Genomic DNA, 25374 nt, shown 5'->3' with positions numbered 1-25374 from the left:
CACTCATTACAAGTATACTTTGAGAAGCGTGCACGTCTTGGTAAGCGTGCACGCACCTTCAAGGAGTCCTATATAAGGACCCCCAGACTTCAACAGAGGTATGCGCTAGTCACCACTGTAGCTACAGTTCTCGTTACTCTGCTTCGATTTCTCGTCGCCAGGAACTGACTTGAGCGTCGGAGGGCCGTCGCCGGGAACCCCTTCCCGACTCGGTTTTGTGCTTGCAGGTTCTCGACGGAGGTCTACGCCATCCCGGAGCATATGTGAAGCCAGCAGGGAGCGCCACGTCCCCAGCGACCATCGTCTCAGCACTCAGACAAGATCAATTCCCATTGCTATTAACCCCTCAATCAAAACCTATTATCATTCCTATTGCTAAATATATACCAAGCGCCCCTAAGAGTTACTAGCTAAGCAAACACTAGTGTTTTTAGAGAGTTGATTAGTAATTATTGGTCAGGTATAATAGAGAATGAAGGAAAAAAAAACTCTCTATACAAATCAACAATAAACTAAATTGAACAAAAATTAACTAAAATTGTCTCTTGACATGCAAACTAAAGTAATGAGCTAGAAAATATATTATTTATAAAATTTGCAAAATCCACACATAACATAAACTCAACTTACACAAAACTTAACTATAGACACAAAACACATACAAGCTTACTTGACATTATAATGCTGTTTATTCAATATGTTTTGTTTTTTTGTGTATATATCATGTATAACCGTGTCTTCAACTAATTACCTTCCACATTCAATGTGCTATAAGCGTCTCAACTAAAGAAAATGTTTAATTCTTTTCCATCAGCATGAGTTGTGATCTCCTCTAGCAAGCTCTCCCTCTCAACATTGTCTTGCTCATATTGTTCCCATGCCCATGGGTGATGCGTGAACTTTCTCAGTGTATGCAGCTCCTCGACCACTTCCTTCATCGTAGGCCTTTCTTCCCCCTTCAAGTATAAACACCGTTTGATCAGCTCACTAAGTTCTTGAATCAATTCCACATTAGCTTCCTCTTTCACTTGATTGTCGTAGATATCAAACACGTGATTCTCATCCATGAACAAAGCAAAAGTTGTCACCAAATTTCTTTGTTCTTCAGGTCCTTCGAAATAAATTGCCTTTCTACCAGTAAACAACTCCAGGAGAACGACACCAAAGCTGTAAACATCACTTTTATAGGTCAATTCATATGTTTGAAGGCACTCAGGATCAATGTAACCGTAAGTGAATTGCACCAGTGTAGCGAATTGTTGCTCGTCCTTGGGTATTAGCTTTGAAGCCCCAAAGTCTGAAACTTTTGCATTGTAATCATTGTCTAAAAGTATATTGGAAGGTTTTATATCTCCATGAATAATACTAGGAGAAGCTTCCATGTGCAAATATTCCAAAGCCTTAGCAGATTGATACGCAATCCTTAGTCGAATGTCTAAAGAAATTGAAGAGCGATTCTTATTTTCATGAATAAGATGAGATAGAGTTCCATTGGGGACAAACTCATAGACCAACATTGGCATCTCTGTCTCCAAACAACAACCCAAGAGCTTTACTATGTTATCATGGTTGATACGGGATAAAATGAGTGTTTCATTTCCAAAACCTCTCTTTAGGCTCTCATCGATGAGCCTTGGTTTTTTTATAGCCACAGTGCATTTGTCCTCTAAAATTCCTTTATATACAATTCCATTACCTCCTTTGCCGAGTATTTGTCTGTCATCAAAATTATTCGTGGCTTTCTCGAGTTCTTTGATTGCAAATATCCGAAATTCAAGGTTCTGTTCTTCCTTCATCTTTTTCTTTAAGTCAAGACCTCCGTGTTCTTCAAAATATCTTCGCTTAATCTCTTCGAGTTTTTTTCTTTGATGAACCAAATAAAAGCACAAACCACATAACAGCAAGAAAATTAAACTGCCAGAAACACCTGTACATGTTGTATGAATGAGGAGGTTTTAAGTTAATCGGATATGCAAAATCAAAAACCATGAAAGAAAATATTATTCTCAAAGATCAGTTAAAATTAAAAGCAAGAAATGATTAATTTACCTGTGACAACCTTTGTCACTATGGACTGTCGCGGTATTGGAATGCAGCCAGTGCTGGCAGCATTGCCCGTTGTACCTTGCGGACAATAACAGTTATATCCACCGAGCGTGTTGTGGCAATCGCCTTTGCATGGATACGCATCTAGTCGATCACACTCATTGATGTCTGCAACCATATTTAACCACACACACATCTAACTTTGATGCTTATTAAGTCCAATTGATATGTCCAGAAAATGAGTCGATTAAGGAGGTGCATTAACACCCTATTTATTTAGAGATGCAGATGAGAGAAAGGGTATACGGAATTAGCATAGATCTTCTGGATCATTTTTTTCCTGATCCAGGAGATGTGTCACTCATATTTATAATTGGATCGTGATCATGATCCAACCGTAAATAGTTGTGATCCCTTCCTGAATTCATCGCCCCCATCAGATTATAGTTTTGATTCAGAACGGGTGGCCGGAGGCTGCCCAAATGCCTCCGGTGGTGGATAAGTGGTCAGGTTACTGGGTGCCGAGTGAGGGTGTCCTCCGGACGGCCTCCGGCTGCCTGCTCCAAACAAAAACTATAATCTGATGGGGACGGTGAACCCAGAAAGATATCATAACCATTTACGGTCAGATCGCGGGCGCGATCCGGTCACAAATGCGAGTGGCACATCCACTAATCACAAAAAGTGGATATTTGTATTTATTCATTATAATATTTATAATAGATAGACAGATAGATAGACAGATTGAAAAACTGTGTCTGTCGATCTGTGAAGTAAGGAGATATTTCTCTAAATATCCTCCTCTCAAATATCCTTTATTGTGGGGGATATTTTGAGAGGTGAATAGAAATCACTGGACATAATTTTATGCTCGGTGATTTCATAATAGGTGACCTAATTTGATAGGTGGGATTTATAAATATTTAGTTATGGGAATATTTAATTTTGAAATTTAAAATATTTAAGGAGTGAGATATTTAATTGATGATATAAATATGGGACATAAATATTTGAAAGAAATATTTGGTAGTTATTGTGGATGCTCGTAAAAGTACCTTGGCATCCGTTGAAGAGGTATGGGTTGCCTTGGAATCCACTGGAACAATTGCAGAGATACCCAGGAGCATCGGGGGAGTCAACGCACTCGCTGTGCTGACTCACGCAGGCGTAACGGCTGGAGTTGCGCCGGGCTTCCTCGCACGTCTCATTTCCGATCGCAAAAGTCACCACCACCGGCACGCTTCGCATATAAATCTCATCCAAGAATTTGGTGGTCGTGATGTAAGAGCTCTGGAAGCTGAACTGATTCTCCTGCACCAGCACCGCGTAGCTGCAAGGGCTGAAGTTCCTCGTGCTGGAGCCATCGTGTTCTGAATCAAACCGGACGTCGATGTAGTCGAGACCCCGGGGAACGGAGGTCTGGCAGCAACCTATGCCGGCGCAGGAGCCGGATCCGTCGGCGAGGCTGTCGTTCTGGCAGAAGGTCATGCAGCCGCTCTGGTACGGTTTGCCGCCCTGGGTGCCGTTGATGTAGGCGAGGGTGTCGCAGCCGATGACGGTGAACTTGTTGTCGGCGTCGGAGAATCTGTACGGCAATCCACTCATGTCGAAAGACCACGTCCCCTGGCTCCGATCATCGTAGCAATTCCACGAGATCGTGTTGTACACCCGCCCTTTGCCCTGCGCCAACATGATCTCGATGATCTCCGCGCCACCGATAAAAGGCCGGTCGTGGCCGTCGGCGTTCTCCAGGCAGTTGACCGTGTAGTTGAGGCCGATGGAGCAGTTGCGGCCGATGCCGAACGGGTAGGGGATCTCCACATCCCCGCAGCTCGTCGGGCACTCAGAAGCCGGTAATTGCGGCCGCTCTCCGGATGCTGCCGGCACACCGGCGACCAGCAGCAACAGCAGAACTACCAAAGGCACGACCTCCATGTTCTCTTGTTCATTCCTTGTGATCTAAAATTGGCTCATCTTCATTTACCAAAAACTCATAACAACTACAATTTACATAAATGCCGCGAGAAGAAATTGGCAATTAAAAGTATTCAAAGTCAACGGAAGAACAAGAAGACAACACTTCGCGCATTTGGAATGCTTCTTCAAGTTGAAACCAACAAAAACTGTATTTTTTTTTTATCGAATTAAAAAAATCTCCAGCAGATTGAGTGAAGCTGAAGTTTCCAACTACAGCGCGCATGATGTAAGTTAGGGTAGACAGAATCAAAATGATGAATTCTACATGGAAGCAAAACTTGGTCTTATCCATCGACCTAACACAGAGAAAAGTTTTTCTGGGAAGAACACGATGTTTTCTTCCATAGGGAGCCGCATCTGGAAGATTGACAACTTCCAAGAAAACAGAGCATTATTAGTGCTTGTAGAGAGGAGGAGATAAAAGTGTAATTATTTAAAATATAGGTAGCAAAATGAAAAAAAAAATATATTAAGTATTTTATGTTCGGAGAAGTATTTAAACGAAGAACGGCGAGAAGTTTTGCAGCGGCGGCGGCGGCGGCGGAGGCGGAAGAACGGAAGTCTCGCCGGCGCGCGAGCAGACCGTTTTGTGCCCTTAAGATTTTAGGGTTTTGGTTCCTTTTGAGCCGGTTCGAAATCTCTGTAGTCGCTCCGCCAGTTCTCCCAAAACCTAGTTTAATGGCTCACATCCCGATATCGGCGATGACTCGTGGAAAGATCTAGGAAGAAAGGGTCGTGCGTTGCTTTTCAATCTCGAGCATCGAAAATGCCTTGTTTACATAGCATAGCCGCAGGACTTCGAACCGTAAGTTATCCTCCCTCTAGTTTCCATTTGCTTCCCCTTCGTTCCCTAGGGTTTCCGAAGAACTTCATTCGTTGCTTGATTTCAAGCTTGATTTTTGCAGTATTATTTCTGTTGTCTGAATTATATAAGAGCTATTTGTTGTTCAGGGCAGGATTTCTGAGGTACATTGAGTTGAGTTAGTTAGTTGCTTGAATGTTGGGAATCTTAGAGAATTCTTTGAAATATCTTGAGAAATGCACAACATTGAGATCATTTCTGCAAGTTCATGCTCAAATAGTCATCAACGGCTTCGACCGTGATAATTATGCGGCCGTCAAGCTCATAAGCTTTTGCAGTAAAAAGTTGGGCGATCGAGATTATGCTCGCATGGTATTTGATAACCTCATTGATTCAGCGAATGTTTTTCTTTGGACCGCGGTCATCACGTCTTACTCGAACTATCGATCTGAGGTGACCAGGGAGGCAATTCTGATCTACAGAATGATGCATCAAAGAGGAGCTCATCCGAACCCTTTTACGATATCTTCCGTGCTCAAAGCATGCTCATTTTTGAAGGCCGTACCAGAGGGCAATCAAGTTCATGCTCATTCCACTAAATTGGGACACAATTCCTCCATGTATGTGCAAGCAACATTAGCAGACATGTACACGAGAGTCGGTCGTATCCAAGAAGCTTCACGACTGTTATGGACTTCCTCGGAGGACAATGTCGTGTTATGTAACACGATGGTCTCACACTATTGCAAGGAAGGTGACATGGAAGCTGCTCGTGAACTTTTCGATAAAATGTCTCACAAGGATTCAGTCTCATGGAATGTTATGATATCCGGATACGCAGGTATTGGAGACACTTCCACTGCTAGAAAACTGTTCGATCAGATGACTGAAAGAGAGATCAGTTCTTGGAATGCACTGATGGCTGGATATTGTCGAGATGGAGGATGGTATGAAGTTATGAGCCTCTTCAAGGAAATGAACTTGAGAAATATAAAACCCAACCATGTGAGCATGGCAATGTTGATGTCGGCTTGCGGGCATTTGGGAGCTTTAGACATCGCGACACAACTTCATGGGTTCTTAGCGAAAAGTTGCATCCGGATGAATTGTTACGTATTCAATTCATTGCTCGATATGTATGCTAAATCCGGCGATGTTCGTGAGGCTTACAGGGTGTTCTCTGAAATTCCCGACAAGGATGTGGTGTCGTACAACATAATTATCTTAGGTTTTATCAGTCATGGGCATGAAAAAGATGCTATGAAATTTTTCACTGAGATGATAGAATCAGGCATCCAACCCGATACCATCACTTTTCTAGGCATCTTAACCGCGTGCAGTCATGCTGGGTTCATCGATACCGGACGCGAGTATTTTGAATGCATGAGCAGAGATTACTTGATCGAACCATCAGCTGATCATTATGCTTGCATAGTCGATTTATACGGTCGGGCAGGACTTGTTAAAGAGGCATATGACTTTGTAAAGGCCATGCCTATTAAACCACATGCTGGTGTTTGGGGAGCCTTGCTCAACGCGTGCAGGATACACTGTGAAATCGATATCGGAATGGTTGCTGCTAGGGAACTGTTTTCCATTGAGCCTCTAAATCCCGGTAACTATGTCCTCCTATCGAACCTCTTTGCTAGAGCTAATTTGTGGGGCAATGTAGCCGAGATTAGGCATGCGATGAGGCGGAAAGTGCCCAAAACAGCAGGATGCAGTTGGATTGAGGTTAAGGGCGAGGTCAATGAATTCTTAATAGGGGATGAAAAACATCCTCACAGCAAGAGCATCAAGGAAGTATTGAGGCATCTGCTTATGCAGATTGAATAGGTAATAGTACTATCGATCCGACTCCCCCCATTCTGAGTGAGTCTCACTTGTTTTTTATGACAAATTATGAACAGAAGTAAGGGAAAAGCAAAATTGATTTTGGTTCAGTTTGTTCCTGAGATCTCTGTGCTGATTGAATTTCAGTGACAATTCAGATCGGGTTATATGCTTGTATCTTTGTATTGAGTTCGTAGAAGAACAGCAAACCCTGTATCCCAACTTTTTCGGAGATACAAAAATCTTCTCTGCTGTTTAGTTTTATGCAAACATATACAAATCCCAACCTAGGAGGGAGGAGAAGAGATATCCCATTCGTGTTACTCAGTGCTCACAAAACGCTGTCAGCTGGCCATGTTATCGACCACAAGTACTAGAGAGAAGCTACTTGTTGCAAGGTCGGCGATACAAAGTGGCACAGAGAGTGATGGAAAACCAAGCAACTGTGGGTTATTCAGAGTTTCTTTATTTGTTTCTGGCTTGACTATGATAGAATTTCAAGAGGTGTTTCTCATAAACACTCGACACTAGGTCTTAAAAGATTTCTACGAAAGAAGTGGTATCGCTTGTTTGAAGAGCTACTCTTTCTAAGAACTTGACTGATATACTTCGAGTATTTCTCTATCATTTCAGTAAACAAATTCCCTTATTCTTCATCTGATCGGCATTCTCATTCAAGTTGAAATCTTGCATTATGTCCACGAGCATGAAAAAAAAGATGAACAAGCAAAATCAAGAATCTAGCTTCCACAAAAGCTAATGAAAATTTTCCATGATAAGAAGAATGATACAAGAATAATACTAATAAATAGACCGTTGAACGACATAGTCTGTGCTTGTGTGTACTCGAGTTTCTATTGCAAGATTTTAAATGTGACGTGATATGAGTTCGATGCCTTCAATATGAAGAGTTTGAGGTCAGAGATTGAGTTCGATGCCTTCAATATGAAGAGTTTGAGGGCAGAGATTCTACGACAAAGCTTCTGTGAGCGACTGTGATGGAGCTTGTGCAAGGGTTAGTTCTTGGCAAGCACGAGAAGGATCTATTACGTCGTAATGAGGCTTACGCGAATGAACTTCTGCAACGAGATAACTGGACCATCTCTTCTGCGAGCACAACTCCTTCCCTTGTCCCCTTTTTCTCCTCTGGATCTTCTGCACCATGAAAAACACAAATTTATCTACTTGTAGTAAGAAAAAAGATCACAACTAAAAGTATTGTGGGAAAAAACAAATCTAGGACATCTTTTAGGGGAAAAAAAAAAGAAACAGATAATGACTCATTTTGTTCATTTGGATGAAAAACCACTTCTTGGTAAAATGTTCCATATACAACCCCTTTTTTTTTGTGGAAAAAATCAGCTTAGAATTTTTGAAAACCGACAGTTTTATCGGTTTATTTTCTTTGCACATTCAATCTATGAACTAGAAGAAAAGCCTTCGCGCAATAATAAAATTGTTGCCGTGTGACTTAATAGTCACGGATTCGAGTCACGAAAATAATCTCCGGATTCGAGTCACAAAAATAATCTCTTGTAATGCATGATAAGGTTACGTAAGAGACTCTTCCTCAGGACATTGTATTGACTGAAGTTTCGTGCACCAGACTGTCCTTTATAAATAAGCTGAACTGGACTGATATCTAATTTCAAGTTTTTTTGGTCCAACCAGTGGTTCAATTCATATTTTGTAAATAATAACCATGATAAAAATCCAGAACTAGTAAAGAAATTACTGACCTGAATAACTATTATGAAACCAGCACAAGATTATGGTCAAAACCCGCCACTGCTTGTAGAATATCAAGCCCAGCCAGAGACTCCACCATGGCTGGCTCCATCTCGTCCAACGAGCTTCCGAGTCCAAGTCGGCCATTTCGGCCAGAGCCCCACACCCACAACTCCTTCTTGGCGGTGAGGGCAAGGGAATGCACACGCCCAGCAGAAACTGATGTTGGAGTTTCTCCATTGAGGGCTTTGATTATTCCCGGGGCATCTTCTCGCCCTCGACGCCCCAACTGGTGACTCTGGTTCCATCCCCATGAAAGCACAGAAGTGCAAGCTCCAGATGAAGTCTGGCATATGGCAAGAGAGTGACCGAGGCCTGCTGAAACAGAGAGTGAGAGAGTGTTTGTGTCAACGGGAAGCATAACAGAGCCTTCTCCTGTGCTCCTGCCCAGCTGACCATATGTATTGTCTCCGCCGCTTAGTATACTGGAATTACCTGAAACAAATTATGAAACTATAAGAAAATTTTCTGACCAACAAAGATACAATTCTTTTTGGTAAAATTCTCATATCACACACCTAGTTTCACTTTTCCCAAATCAGCCTTCCTGATTTAGCAGCAAAAAATACCCATAGCTTGATGATTTTTTTTTTCTTCCTGAATTTTTTGAAGGGAAAAATTTTATTATTTTGGACAAACAAGGATACCAGATTCATAGTAGCTAGATTTACTTGGAAAATAAATTTTGAATTGAAATAACTTGTTTGTGGTCATAAGTAAATAAATTGAGTTGAAATAAGTTGTTTTTGGTGATAAGTAGTTCTGGCTGAATCATGTGCTCCAAAGAGTGTGGGGAATACAGGCATTAGTTTGGGATTTGACACTGAGCCACACTACTTCATACACCTAAATTGTTCATTGGTTATCCCCTCGAGAGTTGTAAGGAAGTCTTAGTTTGTGTTTTGGAGTTATGAAGGGCCGTCAAGTAATTTTTATTAAAAAAATACTTGATCGTGCTGCATTGTTCATATTGGTCATCCAAGACTAATCTCGAGTATGTGGGAAGAAGATTTGGGGCCAAAACGACTTAATGTCCAAAAACTAAGCCACTCAAATTATTTTTTAGATAGATCTCGCTCCACAAATCTAGTGGCTTTATATATGTCCAACATGGGAAAGTTTTGACCTTCGAAAAAAAAATAATTTTAAAAAAAACATGAAGCTAGAGGTCTTGACGTCTTGTGGGGCTCGTGATTTGAGAAAATGTTTGGTGAGAAGTTTGCCCTTCTTTTTCGACTAAGTGAACTTGAATTGAACTGCATGCCCTGCTAATAACAGCTTGAAAATTCCAATCCTAGCATTATATCCTAAGAACAAGAATATAAAAATACTTCATACAACAGATACTTAACAAGATTAGCAAAAAAACAAGGCATATCAAGAATTCATGATAACAAATAATTTCCTAATAAGCAAAAAGGTACTTACCAGAGAGCACTAAAGTAATGATCGATACAACAGATACTTAGCAAGATTAGCAAAAAAAAACAAGGCATATCAAGAATTCATGATAACAAATAATTTCCTAATAAGCAAAAAGATACTTACTAGAGAGCACTAAAGAATGATCGAGCCCACAAGCTACATCAGAAGCACTGGAATTGCCCATATCCAGAATTTCACATGGCTCCCAAATGATGGGCATGCTCTTCTCTTCCTCAATCTTCTCTGCCACCAATTTCTCGACTGCATCAAACATTGACGTCGAACTCTCCAATGATTTATCACGTTTCGAAGGTTCATGTGCTACATAGAGCTTCTGCCCCATTTGACCTAATCTTCCATCCTTTGCATAACCCCAACCAAACACCTTACCAGATTTAGTTAGAGCCAATGCATGCCCCCATCCAAAAGATACCTGCTTATTGAAAACAAAGATGTCACAATGAGTCCTGAAACTGGATGAAAAAAATATTAGTCATGCGTTTTATTGTAGAAAATAATAGGAGCTTTTGTATTATTAAAAATGGCCATTTATATATAGGCTACAAAATGATATGACCCAGGTATAAAATATCTTCCCGAACTGGGATTTTGGAACACCCTGGTCAGATCGATATAGTGTCAATGTCGTTTGAGGAATGCCAACTTGTAATGCCAGAGGCAAATTGAGGTGGGGAAGAGGAAGAAGATCCAGAGGAGGAGAGAAGAGGAAGGAATCACACCAGCAAAGAAGATTCCTCATCGTGAGTTACCTCGTCGTGGATGTCCTGTGGAAGCCTTGTCACAAATAGCAGAATCCTAGCCCTCAAACTCGCAAAAACCTGGCCCTCGTGGAAGCTCTATCGTAGTTGCTCGCAAAAGTCTCATCACAATTGCTCATGCAAGCTCTGCTGCAGTTGCTCCCAGAAGCCTTGCTTTAGTGGTTTTGCTCGCAGAAGCTCCATTGCAGCCACTTGCAGAAGCTTTATTGAAGCTGCACGCAGAAGCCTCATTGCAGAAGGCTTGGCCCTCTCTTTTTATTGAAGGTCTTGAATTGGTTTCTTGTGTCGATCAATGGAACAATAAATTTTGCGATGCCAACCATACCAAATGTATTCCATAAAACCATGAATGCAACCGAGTCTACTTATTAAGAACAAATTGTAGGTGTTGGTGATAAGTTCATAAGGACATATGTGCCATGTGTCTAGCATAAGCAAACTTACCAAAGAACAGCACCTTTTGGTTTTCTAGAAAAATGGTCATTTTATAGACAACTCTGCTTATTAAGAACAGATGACTGTGCTGGTATAATAAGTTCATATTGTCTGAGTCGAGTTATTAGGATGAATAAATATATACATGTCATTCGTTTTGTATAAGCAAAGAATAACATCCTCTATTATTCTAGATAAATGGTATTACATAGGCTATCAAATAATTATTGAATCTCCTCATTAAGTACAGATGACTATGCTGGACTAATAAGTTCATAGTATAACCATAGCAAGCTTTTAATGTCTGTGGTACTATTGTGATAAATCATTAACACGTGGCCAGCAAAAATATCTCACAAGAACATAACAAGAAAGGAAGGAGATGGAGAAGGGAAATTAGGCAGAAACCAAGGGGAGTTATAGGAGTCAGATTTTTTTTTTTTTTCAAATTGTTTGATGTCACTAGCAATACAAAGTGGAAGAAGAAACCGTGAGATAGTTGAGTTTTACAGCATTTGTGGAAATTGATATCAAATGAACTGAAGGGTTTATAGTAGGTTAGCACCTTCACTAACTGATGACCTGCAAGTGCCTCGACTTTGGAAGGTTTAGTAGCTTCTATAACACCATTTCCCAGGCCAAGTTGACCACGCTTGGATCGTCCCCATACCCATAAAGAGCCTTCATCGTCAATGGCAGCAGATACAACACCAGATGCAAAAGCAGCTTTAACTCCAACATGATCCACACCTGCAACTTTTTCTGGTTGGCTCCATGTGACTCTGTCAGCAACAATAAGATGAGAGTGAAAGAATAACACAATGCTTTTCCAGTTATCATTTGCTTGAAATTCCATAGGGCAAGGAAAAAAAAGATGGTACAGACTCCAATTATCTATACGATTTCGGCACAAATCTATAACCCCTCAAGTAAAGTAGGAATCAAACAAGTGTAAGTGACTGAAAAATGATTAGGGAAAGTTTGATGTCATCCTTTTTATGCTATCTTTAAGATTGAAGATTGAAGATTGAAGATAGAAGTAAGAAGTAGCAAAATAAGATACTTATCGTTATAGGTTGGCAGAGAAATTGCAATCACAGTAAAGATCACGAATAGGGAAAAGGATGAATCTTGGAGACAAACAAGTAAGAGACGACAAAATCGCGGTCACTAAGACATGAAAAACAAAGACTTTGGGGTATAAGGCAGCGAACCTGTGCGCCGCAGCGTGCCTTCCAAGCTGACCCTCCTCGTTTCGGCCCCAAGCCCACAAGTCCCCTCTGGCGGTAACGGCGAGGGAGTGATAGTGTCCAGCGGCTACAGAGGCGACGTCGGAGGGGAGAGACGGAACCCGCGTCGGCTCGTACCCGTCGGCCAGCGGCGTCGCGATGCCCAAGGCGCCGTTGCTGTTGTCCCCGAAGCTCCACACGGACGCCGCCCTCCGTGCGCCACCGCCATCAAGGGATCGGAGGAGATCGGAGTGGGACGAAGCGGAGAAGTGAGATCGAAGGTAGGCTGAGGCGCATCGCATTGCGTCGATTTCGAAGTACAAAACTAAAAAATTGAAAATGTTGTGGACCTGACTGAAATATTGGAATGTTCTTTAACTTCTGCTAGAAAGAAGCCCAGATCTCCTAGTCCTTCAAAAAAAAATAAAAAAATAAAAACTGGAGTAGAAGATAGACCATTTATAATTGTTGCTGGATGGCAACTTAGAAAGGAGACCAGATCATTTGATATGTAAAAATGTGAAATAGAGAATGGACCATTTGTAAATGTGATTAAATCGTAATCATGATCTAATTACAATCCCTCTCAATGTTCATCATCCCTCATATTATAATTTGATGTGAAAGTCACCTCCATTTGGTGAATGCCAGGTTGTCTGACCACTTGTCCAATTAATTACAATCAAATCACAATCCAACCTTAATTTCAATTAATCCATCCCCTACTTCACTTTTTTTATTTTTAATAAGAGGATATGCCCACGATAGAAAGAGCTTTGCATATAGTAAGAAAAATTGATGGAAGATATTTTTAGGAACATATTTAAATTAGGGGCATTATCAAAAATTTACAAATATATTTTTAGAAAAAAAAAAAAAAACACACTATATTATATTTATTATCTCTCGAAAATACTCTTATTTTAAGATTGTTGTAACTATAACCCCCAAAAGCACAACAAAAATAGAGTAACATAACCTTATGCTACATTGCTAAAAATTTCCACCATCAAATCTGTGACCATCAGATCACTCGGTAAAAACTTACTTTACTGTTATGTCAAGCCTCCCCGTCGCCAAAAGCACAGCAAAAAAAGTCGACTAAAAATAGCAAACATGGATAGTAACCTTAAGCCATACATAGAACAGGAAGAAACAATGAATGCTTAGCCTTTAATCTAAGACAAATAAGTGTACAATGGTTGGAGAGAGCAAGAAGCGAACGCCATGGCCAGTACAAAGAAAAAAAGACCCTCACCATGCCTAGCTACAAATCATACCAATTTAGTGTTCTTAAATTGGGACACAACCTGTCTCACTTGCGTCCAAGCTTGCGTCGAGGAACCCTAATGCTATAGAATCAGTGATATCGGAAGGCTTGATCTTAAGGCCTATACTGCTTCTCTCCAAACCTACTAATGTTTGCCAGTAGATGATGGGAAGAGAAAAAAAAAAATGCAAGAAGCAATAGTGTTAGCCATTTGGCGGATGAGGCCTCCGAAAGGGTGCAAAAGGAAAGGTTTCCTGGTCAATTGGAGCTTGGGAATGGGGGTCACGACGATCAAAGATTATGCGTCCCCCGCGACCAATCCTGCCTCGGAAGGTCGGTAAGCCTGAACCATCATCAGTAGGTGGACGAGATGGCGGCATGATGCCAAAGGCAGCAAGCCTATCTGAATCCAGAGGTTTTGTGAAAAGCATGATCGGCTCGTCAGGATCCTGCAACATATTCAACGAGTTAATCCTTGATGAAATACCAAAGCGTTAGTGTTCAACTATTTCAAGTGTCCAAGATTTGATAATAAACACAAATTAAGAAATTGCAATTGGAACTTTCTACCAAACTGCAGATCGAAAACAATACAATTCTTGAAAGTGAATGCATACCATCCTCTGTAGACGTCCATCTGATATATATTGCTGTTTTGATTCTCGCCTCATTAGCTCTTTGTGGACGGCCATAAAATTAGAATCTGCATAGTTTGGATGGACAGAGGCGGGCCCAGCTCGTGCATAATCGGCATCCATATCATCATCATCACTAGAAGTAAACTTGAATGATTCTGGAAAACCTGAGAGTGCTGTTCGGTCATCGACAAGCTGTGCCTCATGCTGAAACAAGTTTTAGTCAAGCCGGGAAACTCACGTAAAAGTTGAACTAGGTAACATTGGAAAAAATGTCAATTCTCTTTTACAAGCAACCAATGATATACCAGTACAAACAAATATATGATATGTAAAAAACTTATCATCGAACAAATTATCAACACTTCCAAAAAGAATACCAAAATAATTATGAATTATGATGCAACAACTGCAGGTTAATTTCATATCAAAGACAGGAACTGAAGCACAAGTATTTTCATGATATCAAGAAGACAATATAACAAGATGTTCTTGATAATATAACAAGATGACATCAACTACTGATTTGCAGATTGAGGAGGATAGTCAAGGAAATTGTTAAGAGGTTACAAGCTCACTATGACTGAGAGTCTGAGATAATGATCTGCGATAGATTAAATGGCATACATATATAGCTGTTGAAAGCTACAGGTTTTAGTCGATGTGGAAAGCCTTGCTACTCTAAGAGGCAGTAAAATGTGAAACTACCTTCCACAGATCGCCAGAGGAGGAAAACCATAAATCTACATTCCAACTTTCCGGGCACAAATAATTGGATTAAAATGAAAAAGAATGCCGTGAAAGTAGGTCAATAAAAGCCTAGTCAGTGGAGGAGACCATAGATTTTTTTTTTATGTACCTTGTACTTCAATTGAGCACGTTGGAGATTGACCATGCATTCCACGAACTCTCGCTTCTTCTCTTCTCTCTGAATATATATGCTAGTCATGAATCAATATTTTTTCATCGCATGGATTGCAGAAAAATGTGCAACTAGAAACCTTAATTACGGCTTCCACCACTCTCCTTGCCTGCTCCAAGCTACGCCTGACCTGAAATCGAATAGTTCCATTCACAAAAATAAGTTCGAGAACCAACATTGCTAAAACAAAGTTAATATAGACTAGAACAGAACTGAACGAGAGCAATTAGAATATGCAAAGATAGCAGCATCCCGAAAGGCCTAGAAAGTTATTATCATTCATACGGAAAATTATTATCAGGCCTTACATTAATATATTATCATTTGAGCTTCCAACACCAGACAAAATTTGGCCCATTAATTTGTAGGAGACAGAACAGTGTAATATGTAGAAAAGTGATGAACTCGATAGAAATAGGTGATTTGGTTCTAGGAAAGTTTTTAAGCTACAATAACTCAATTAAACTCCTTATTCCTGGCTAATACAAGTTACCATTTGTTATGAGTAAAGAAATGATTCTGATTGAGTCAACATGACAAACCAATTGGACCCTAAATTGTCTCCTGAATGTCACAAAAAGAGTTGCTTATGTGCACTTTGTTGTTGAGCATTGACTCGTAAGTTTTTTCCCACTTCCAGAAATGACAAAGCTGCTTATAGAGACAACTAGTGGGAAGTGATTATTACAACAAAACACTGATAAGTAGTGGTGCTTAATTTACATTAAGAGTGCAAACAATAAGATTCTTCTATATGATAAAACAGAGAATTAATAATCAGTTTCAATCTCAAATGAGCAACTACTTTCAAGCAAATTTTTAAGGAGCAAACACGCTTCACAACCAAACAACACAAAAACCTTATTGCAAGCTGAGAAAAGATAGACTCGATGATGGACGCACAAATTGACTAACATAAATAAAATTTTACTAGAACTCTTAGGCTTTCTTTTACCCTGCTTCAGGAAAGGAAATATAGCTTGATGATGATGATCATGGCAGAGTCCACAGGACAATCTCTTTGGGATAGAATAACATAAAAATATAGATGCCTTCATATCAAGCATCTTCAAATCTCATACTAATTTAAGATGAAACCAAAAATTAGGATTGGTCGCATCATAAAGACCTTAAGTGAAAATAGTGTAGATATTGATGAAATAGTCATGTATAGATTTCAGCTTTCAAGGTCCAAACACCACCAAAGAAGAAAATTACAAGATTCATTTATGTTAGCATAAATTGAGTGAGAAGTCAATTATGAATTCACCCATAAATGCCTGATAGCTTCATTTTCAAGAAATAATATTCCACTGAAAATGGAAAAGAAGCATTACCTGTCGAAGTTTTTCAAATGACTGAACATTGTTTTCCCTCCTTTGCATCTGAGAAACGGAAACTTAATGAATATCAAGAATGTACATTTTTGGAATATTGATCTTCCAAAGAAAAGTAGCAAGAAGATAAACAATTCTGACATAATGTTTGACAGGCTTACCCTTCTTGTATGAAGTCGGTGTGCCTTTTCCCTGGGTCTAAACACATTATATGGATTGGTATCATTAACTGGAGGAGGCGGCTAAACAACAGCAGAAATAGTCATGTTCAGGTTAATTATTTTTCAGAGAATTGCATCAAAGAAATACACTTATACAATTGAGCCAGTATAATCAACATAAAGCACTATATCAAGGAAGAAAAAAGTTAATATTAAACTTCTTCATAGAGAACTTCCTTAAAAGATCACACATATAATACTAGTTCCACAAGGTGTTGGGAGCAAAAAAGGGACTGCAGTTTCAGGAAGATGTCAGTGTCTGCTCTTGCAAGGAGAAACCTCCTTGTGTCAGCATGTCTGTTAGCATAGTCACAATTTATGTGATAACAAATGCAGATTTTTGTATCTAAAGCTCTATTCTAAACATTTTGACCAATACTGTTACAAGATCAAAGTAATCTGTCTTATCAAGGTCAAGTCAATATAGAAACTGTGGGAAAGAAACTATCAATTAAAATCCATACAGATCACTACTTAATCAAAGAGCTAACCTGCAAGTGACGCAAAATAGGCTTTTGCCACTGTTCCCGCTGCAAGAAAAGATTACGAATAAAAATAAGGGACCAATATAAAGCAATAGCAAATTCCAGTTAGAATGAACTATTTCACATTTTTGCAATACAGAGAAGGAAAGTTAATGAACAAGATTATAAATAATGTTTTTATCTACAGCACAAATCAATCTGACAAAAATGTAAAATCTCATCACTTAATAGTTAGTAGCATTCTGAAAAAGAATGTGCATATTGAATGATACCTTCAATTTCCAGTAATTATATACAGACTGCAAAATGCTGGAACGTACTGAAAGTGATTGCAAGGCCTGCAAATGTGCAAACTTTAGCAAGCCTGGCTCTTGAAATACTTTCTTAGAAACTATGCATGAACTCACATTTCAGATTTTGAATATATGCACAAAAAATCACATATTTTTTTCAAAGTTGGCTAACTTTGAAATGTTAGCTTAAAAATGTCTCTAGCAAACAGGAAAAATTTACAAAATACTGACACCTTGTCACCATTGGGAACTTTTTTTCATTCTTTTTTATAATCATGTGTGCAGTAAACCAAGTAACTGCAAAATAACTCAATCCTTCCACCTATGCCACCATATTATCATCTATTTCAATATCAGAATCCACACCAAACTGAACCTCTTCTTTGACAAGTTCGCTAATGTTTCTTCTCTTCCATCCATATCCCATCCCCAACTCGTGAAGATGTGAATAACTCAACAGTTAAGGCCCTGTCCAACTTAGACATGATTAGTCCAAGAACAGATGCTGTCAAAGCACCATGTGCAAGCCAACTAGACATAATCATATCCACACTCAAAAAAGTTTCCAACCAACTATCAATAAACAATCATAAGCAAGGAACATTAGAATTTTTTAGGTATGTGCTAAGGAAAAAAAACTACATCAGCATAAAGGAATGTGCTAACCAACATATTCTTTGGCTGATGGAGAGATGGATAATCATAGAACAAGCTTGCAAACAAAAGAAGAAAAAAAAATCCTTAAGGTTGCCAAATAAGATTCCCTAATATTGTTTTCACTGATTAACCTCTGCTGCGGAATCGAACTGCAAAAGAACAGGAATAGGAGCTCCAAATGTGGATGTTAGGACTCCTGCTCTTTCTCGAGCTCTGTGATCCAAAATCTCCAACTTGAACAGCAGGGACTCAAACCTGGAATAAAGCATATAACACATGAAAAATAACAACAGAAAGGGAAAAGGCAACAAAAATAAGCCTCTTTACTGAATTGGAAACACCTTTGCTTTTTGTACAAGAAGATATCTACTTTTAAAATGTAAAAGAAGGGGGGAATGTAACCCCAACTATGCAACTGAACGAGAGAGTGAGCATGCATATCCTTTGTTTGATTAATTTGCTACTTATTAAAAGATTAAGGGACTTTTTGATGATAATATTAATTGAAACTCAGATTTCAGACGCTCAATGCATGGACTGGACTCCGCCTAGAAAATCAGAATTCTAGCAAAAGGAATTATTTTCCCATATTGAATGGAGAATAGTGATGCTCTAAATAATAATAATAATAATAAAACATATCTAGCATGTTATAATTGGATTTTTTTTTTTTACTCGAACTAAGATTCTCAGTTAGAAACCAGATTCATTTTCAAAATTAAGTATCCTTGGTCAGTAAATATATAAGGAAATTTGATATCATTACTTTTCTAGTAATAGAATCAATAAAAGTAATTGAACTTACTGGAACTAATATTCTCAACTAAAAAGGCAGACATCATATTGCTAAATTAAGCATAATAACATACTAAACATATAAAGGAAATACTAGGATTTATTTCATTACTTTTCTGGTGATAGGATTTTTCTCTCGTAGTCAAACTCTTCAAGCCAATCCTCGTCGTCATCATCCAGATCATACTCGACAAATTCACCAATCTCAGCCCTGGCTGTAAAGAGTAATACACACATAATGTGTAGTAACAAAGTGAAGCCAATTTGTATGCCCTATTTTTAGCTATTACTATCAGAAAAAGGCAGTTTACCTCCTCTTCCACGTATGTAACAAGTTGTTTGAGCAAAGGTGCGAGAATAATCTCTTTCGTACGTTTCCACAGAGCTGAATTGGGGAGTAGGAATTTCTTGTGAAGATCTCTTTCCAAGATTTTGATGCTTCTATAAAAGGTAAACATTAGTCACATCAGCCTAACTATCTAATAGACACAATGAATGAAACTACGAAACACATACACACTGAATTTTGAATAAGCCAAATGGAAGCATTTTCAGTGAAAAGTTACTCCAGTTCATTTCTTCAAGGAAATACATGAGTTTGCACGTGCAAAAATGTAACTACATGACTGAATCATAATCACATGTAAGAAAATTTGTTATTTTAGATTTGAAAGAGGAATGAACCCCAAATGAGGATAAAAAGGACATAAATCTGTAAGCATGCAACTGGAAGCTAATACTGCATCTGTCGAGGGATATTGACATCTAGAACTTCAGATTAGTAAGAAGCATCCTCCAAAAAAATAAAATTTATAAAAACCTATGAAACTTTCAAAAATAAAACTATCTGCAGATGAACAGGTTTTTTTTTCTCTCGGCAAAATTTCACTTGGTGCAAGCTAGAGCACCTCTGAGGCTTTGAGAAATATGGTTCAGCAGTAGTGTAAATATTAACTGAGAGAACAGATGCTTCAGATGGAGTATGCATATTGTATGTTTATTTGAATAGTACTAATCATGTTAAGTGCCACAACAACCAAAAGGTGTTCAATAAAAACTAAGGCAGCGTCAGTTACTAGCATGCAATGATTAGTTGAAAATATAGCATTGTCCAAAAATCTGGATTACCTCACTCTCATAAGTTGTTGCAATTCGTTGCAGTAGAGAATTTCGGGTTGAAGTGGTGGCAGTGGGAGCATCATCATCCTCAAACTCTTTCACAGATTTTACAATGGGGAGCTTCTTATGAATGTCAAGAGGACGAGGCCTAAATGACAGTCTACTCATATCAAAACTTCATCCCTGTACCAGTACCAACCTGATTCCTCTGCTCGGAACTCACTCCACTGCTCTGCTCATTGGAGTAACACGAACGCCAATGACTCACAGACTCAGTAGCCCCAATCAAAAACGGCTCAAAAAGCCACTTCCAACACTTCAGAAACTAAGTAATACCTCCGAGGCTACTAGGACTCCCCAATTATGACAAGGTTTCGACAAAGCAGAATTCAGCTGCCCAAAACCCACAACGAGCTCAAACCAAATCAAACCATAGATTCCCAATGTCCGTAAACGTAGAGCCCATCCAAAACCACGTGTGCGCAACCAAAAATGCGATTTTTCTCAAATACGCCAATGCCCTAAATTCGAACCAATGAGGAAGACCGCCAAAGCGCCGGGTTTTTTCAACGAGAGTTCGCTCCTCGCGCCCAACGAACCCCTATGGGGCGGAGGCAATAGGCGTCCCGGTGACAATTCGAAGAGAGCTCGGGAGCCGGAGCTCGTCCAGGAACCGGGACAGTTAGGGCACGGGATCGTGGAGGAGGCTGCGCGCGAGCGAGGGAGGGAACGAAGGGCGGCGGCGGCAGCGGAGGAGGTTCGATTCCGAGAATCTGGAAGGAAAGGATACGCGGGCGAGTGACGGAGGCTGCTGGGATTGGATTTCTAGGGTTTGAACGGAGGAAGACGAGAAAGAAAAATGAAAAGCGAGGGAAGGGGGAAAAAAAGAAGAAGAGGTCGCATAGAGGTCTCCTCCTCGTCCGCGTGCATGCAAGTATGCAACTCGATGGACTGGACCGTATAGAAATACGTATACGATTACGATTACGATTACGATTATGGAAAAATAATGCAGCATTACACACAATGGCCATTTTCCATGGATTATTTACAGTGATTTTTTTTTTTACAATTTAATTGATATTGGTGTGGCAAAAATCTGATGCATCGTTCAAGGTTGCTGACTATGCTTTTTTTCTACGTAGTCAACTCTGCGAGAATAATATGAACTTGTCGGGAGTCGCAATGGGATCGAGAAGAGGAAAAGAATATAGAGGATTAGAGTTTGAATTCATAAATTCAAAACTCCATGTCCCACTTTTCGCCATTGTTCAATACATCAAAAAAAAAAAAAACACAATAATGTTCATCAATGCATTAATGGAATGTACTTTTTGAAAGAAAGTAAAGAAGAAACCATTATATGAAAAATAATAATTGCATTATAATGATTTCGTCATTTTAGATATGTAAAACTCGTAAATTTCAAGATCTTTTAAAAATCAAAGAATATGAAATATCTGTTAACACTATTTCACAGTGAAAAATTCATGAAAGCATGAATGTAAGAAGCAAGATACAAGATACAAGATACAAGATACAAGGGGAAAAAAATTTAAAAAAATCGAAGACTTTGTTTGCTTTAAGTTAGTCGACACTGAATTTTCTCTCAGGTATTATTGCCTTTGCCATGGATTATGAATCCATGACAGCAAAAAGAATAGTGTGACGAACTAGGGTTCCAAGACGAGCCTTCACCAAACTATGTTGCATTTGTTGCCCATTTTTGAGAAAGAAAGAATTGAGCTCTCAAACTGGAGGATCGATCCATCTATTGACTACTTCGCTTGGCTTGAATAAGTTGGGCTCTCAAACTGCATTCCTTGACCTGTAAAGATAACTATTCAAACTTTTGTTCTTGATTCCTAGTTAATAAATAAGACGTAAGAAGATGTAGGCTTACTTGCATCTCGTGTGTTTGTGATAAAAGATTTCCACATTCCTCAATCAGAATTCTCTCATTACTGATGCAACTTGCTAGATCTGAAGCTCCAATGTCGATATCTTCAGCCTGTGGCAAGAGCAATCCACTTACACAAGACACTACTAGTCTAAGCATAACATGATAACACATACAAAGATTACAAAGTATGGAACCAACAACAAAGACACATCAGAGCACAAGGAAAGAACTTTGTTCGGTCGGCATTAGAATTTACATCTTTCAAAAAGATTCTCTAATGGTCCATACAAACGCACACAAAAAGATATTTCCCTTTCAAATTCCATATCAAGTCAAGAACTCATGGTCATCTAATCTCAAATCATAAGACACTAGTAGTCTAAGCATAATGTGTGATAACACATACAAAGATTACAAAGACGGTGATGGAAACAACAACAAAGACACATCAGAGCACCACAAGGAAAGAACTTTGTTCAGCCCCCATTAGAGTTTACATCTTTATAAAAGAATCTCTAATGGTTCATACAAACACACATAAAAAAGAAATTTTCGTTTCAAGTTCCATATCAAGTCAAGAATTCATGGTTATCTAATCTCAAATCATAACAACTTAGACTCACTTTTGTTGGACCATGGGAAATTAACAAAAACGAAGTGAAATCATCTAGCCAAGGAAATTTAACTGATTTTAGTTCAATCACTGTAAAAATAATGATGTAAATAGATAGAATGAGGATAGAACATGTTGTGCAATGTTCATGTATATGTTAGAGGATACTGAATTGATGATAAAAAATCTTACCGCTACACAGAATGAGCTTGTAGAAACTCTTTGTTTGTAGTAAGGAAAAAAAACTATAGTAACATTTCATGATTTCTTTTCTAAATCTCACCTTTGGTTGAAATTTTTCCATGAATGACGACAAAGATTCCTCCACCATAAGCAACGATGAGTTCAGAACTTCTTCAAGTTCTCTGATATTAACCTACAAAATCAATAAACTAATAATCTTTAATCCCCAGAAAAAAAGAATTTGTGAGATAGAAAAATCAACCTAGAGGTACTACCGTACCTTAACATCTTCAGCAACTGGGAGTCGAAGTGATGCATCCTGCAGAGCTTTAGTTATCCCCGAAAGAGAACATGAATAGTCTTCTTCAACACTGTTCCATTCACCCAAATGTGCAATCTAAAATTCAAAATATTAGGCCAAGTTTAAAAATACAGAGCACAATAATGCAATAATCCACATATTTGTATCTAAATCTCTAGACACGATAGTAATAGACAGATACAAGTGATGGAATTATATCAATATCTTTAAGAAGAACCACTCTTACTTGATGAGTAATGATGGATAGTAAGTTCCTACTTCTTTTCAGCTCTTCGAGCTGGACTTTTTTCTCCTTGACAGAGTTTTGAAGCTCAGAAATCCTAGTTGATGTTCCATATAGTGACCTCTGGAAACCATCCAAAAAATATCAGTATTTGTCTGAAAGAATCGACAAGGAAGCGTTTTCAATTGCTATGGCTCTAACCTGGGCAATAACTCGCTTGGCTTCCTCTGTGGCCCGAGCTTTTGCATTGATAAATCTCCACTGCATGTAACTATTGTCAAGTAGCCTAAGCATGTGGATATCCTCCTGCCGAGCAGATGATTTGGGGACCTTTTTTGCCCCTGTAACGGGTTTAGCGCACGGCGGTTGGGGTGGCTTCAACGGAAAGAGCGGCCTACTGACAGATTTGCTCAGATTGAGAGGGTGCTGTTGTTGTCGGCTGGGCAACGCCGAGCCCAGGGAGCGGAGGCTGATGGAATTGGTCGACGCTCTACATGAAGCATCCTCGCCCGCATCTTGCCTTCTGGCGGACATGGTCGGCAAGAGGTCAACCTCTGGCATGGAGGACCGGACATCGCCGGTCGCCCTCAACCTGGATGACGCTGGAGGGATGAGGGGCGGGCTATCGCAGATTTCTCCTTGACTACTGACGCTGCATATCTCCGCATCTGAGAACGAATTCTCCGACGAGGTATCCTCCGATCGGCTCTTTTCTCCTCCACGAACGCTGCTTTCATAAGGAAAGAGGCTAACTTGCGCCGGCGTAGGGGGGCGGTTCTTTTTCGCTCTAGGGATGACAGTAGCGGGATCAAGAGCAGAATGTGCAATCGGGGTTCCAGGCCTCTGTCGCCGCTTCGGATCGACTGGCCTGGCCGGAGGAGGGGGTTGCTCCGCCGCCTCGTGGTGGTTGTTGTCAGCGAAAAGTCTAACTACAGCCTTCTTCTTGAGGGTCCCGGGGGGCTTAGAATGAAAGGAGGTACCGGGGAGGGGAGTTTCGGAGCTGCGCCTGACGGCACCAGTAAGTGGTTGGTTCTCGTCAGCCTCTTCTGAAGGTACGTGGCAGGGGCTAAAGCGAGATGGGTGAAACTTCTGGATCGGATGGATCTTAGGCGACGAGTTTCTCGAGGAGGCGGCGACGTTTAGGGTTTCGTGAGAAGAGTAGGAGGAAGGGGAGGGGAAGGGTGAGAGGTACCGAGAGCTGACCTGCCTTGCGCGGGGGCGGCGCGGCGGCTTGTCGCCTGTCGGCGGCGGCGGCGGCTGCGGCGGAAGGGGGAGACCAAGGCGATTCGCCTCCGATTCTGATCCGTGAAGAGGAACGAACGAAGAATGGGGATCGGAATCCATGATCGTCGTCGAACTAGATCCAGATCTGTCCTCTCTCCACGCAAGAATTGGAGGAGAAGAAGAAGAACAAAGGTTCAATTTAGGGGCGAAGAAGAAGAAGAAGAAGTAGCCGTTCGGTTGGGGACGAGAGCAACGGCTAGTTCTCACTTCTTTGGAGGTATTTATGTTAAGTAAACGTTTACCGTTTGTATTGCACCCGGAAAACATACCGCTTTACTATTGGATGTCTGATGGACCCAAGCAATGAATGTGAGAATAGCCAAACATAACTTTTGGATTCCGTTACCGAAGGATCCGTCATCGTTTTTCTTTGTATTATTACAAAAAGGAAATAAATTATTTAAAATAAATAAAGGGAATTTAATGGCCTTGAATAAGTCTTCAAACTTATAACTTTTTTTATACAATAGAAATAAATTCGAAGATAATTAAGCATTATTCTGATTTTTAATTACAATAGTTTGCATTACCGAAAATCGATGGGAGAAAATGGATTGCGATTTTTTTTAATGCATCCAAAATTAAACGAAAAGTTCTTTTTATTTTCCCAACTTGGGCAAAATCTCAATTTTGAACCTTCCTTCAACTTCTCCTTCTCCTTCTTTTTCTACCCCTCTTTTCTTTTCGCGTTGCATGTTGCATTGTCTTCTCATTAGTAATCCATCGAAACCATGTACCTTGCACAATGTGTCTATCAAGAGTCTATCGACAATATATGCCCTTGTTACAAGCCAATAA

General features: G+C 39.8%; 5 protein-coding genes across 6 annotated transcripts; 1 reads left to right on the top strand and 4 right to left on the bottom strand.

Annotated features, from left to right (window-relative positions):
* Positions 1-594: 594 nt before the first annotated feature.
* LOC122014575 (wall-associated receptor kinase 5-like) lies at positions 595-4025 on the bottom strand. The gene is made up of 3 exons (XM_042570851.1): positions 3102-4025; positions 2050-2214; positions 595-1927 (listed from the first exon to the last, which is right to left on the bottom strand). Exons 1-3 carry the CDS (start codon positions 3979-3981, stop codon positions 780-782), a joined length of 2193 nt encoding a protein of 730 aa, XP_042426785.1. The 5' UTR covers positions 3982-4025; the 3' UTR covers positions 595-779.
* Positions 4026-4527: 502 nt separating this feature from the next.
* On the top strand, positions 4528-7176 carry LOC122015206 (pentatricopeptide repeat-containing protein At5g66520-like). 2 transcript variants are annotated; one of them, XM_042571969.1, is made up of 2 exons: positions 4528-4828; positions 4980-7176. In XM_042571969.1, the coding sequence occupies exon 2, from the start codon at positions 5021-5023 to the stop codon at positions 6659-6661; it is 1641 nt and encodes a 546-aa protein (XP_042427903.1). In that variant the 5' UTR covers positions 4528-4828; positions 4980-5020; the 3' UTR covers positions 6662-7176. The 2 variants fall into 2 exon arrangements, with proteins under 2 accessions (XP_042427903.1, XP_042427902.1); XM_042571968.1 differs by having other exon boundaries at positions 4975-7176.
* Positions 7177-7403: 227 nt separating this feature from the next.
* LOC122015207 (secretion-regulating guanine nucleotide exchange factor-like) lies at positions 7404-12685 on the bottom strand. Its single transcript, XM_042571970.1, has 5 exons — positions 12300-12685; positions 11651-11867; positions 9995-10304; positions 8398-8881; positions 7404-7813 (listed from the first exon to the last, which is right to left on the bottom strand). Exons 1-4 carry the CDS (start codon positions 12614-12616, stop codon positions 8409-8411), a joined length of 1317 nt encoding a protein of 438 aa, XP_042427904.1. The 5' UTR covers positions 12617-12685; the 3' UTR covers positions 7404-7813; positions 8398-8408.
* A 783-nt stretch (positions 12686-13468) lies between these two features.
* LOC122016217 lies at positions 13469-20949 on the bottom strand. The gene is made up of 12 exons (XM_042573450.1): positions 20058-20949; positions 19241-19370; positions 19042-19144; positions 18266-18389; positions 17457-17522; positions 17191-17229; positions 16640-16720; positions 16479-16526; positions 15221-15271; positions 15079-15147; positions 14202-14426; positions 13469-14033 (listed from the first exon to the last, which is right to left on the bottom strand). Exons 1-12 carry the CDS (start codon positions 20214-20216, stop codon positions 13788-13790), a joined length of 1341 nt encoding a protein of 446 aa, XP_042429384.1. The 5' UTR covers positions 20217-20949; the 3' UTR covers positions 13469-13787.
* Positions 20950-21481: 532 nt separating this feature from the next.
* On the bottom strand, positions 21482-24743 carry LOC122014486 (protein ENDOSPERM DEFECTIVE 1-like). The gene is made up of 6 exons (XM_042570720.1): positions 23494-24743; positions 23296-23415; positions 23028-23144; positions 22848-22940; positions 21952-22059; positions 21482-21876 (listed from the first exon to the last, which is right to left on the bottom strand). The coding sequence occupies exons 1-6, from the start codon at positions 24634-24636 to the stop codon at positions 21820-21822; spliced, it is 1638 nt and encodes a 545-aa protein (XP_042426654.1). The 5' UTR covers positions 24637-24743; the 3' UTR covers positions 21482-21819.
* Positions 24744-25374: the final 631 nt, after the last annotated feature.

This window comes from Zingiber officinale, chromosome 8B (genome assembly GCF_018446385.1).
Source record: "Zingiber officinale cultivar Zhangliang chromosome 8B, Zo_v1.1, whole genome shotgun sequence".
Lineage (NCBI taxonomy): Eukaryota > Viridiplantae > Streptophyta > Magnoliopsida > Zingiberales > Zingiberaceae > Zingiber > Zingiber officinale.
The sequence above is the reverse complement of the archived record's forward strand: the minus strand, read 5'-3'. Positions and strand labels throughout refer to the sequence as shown.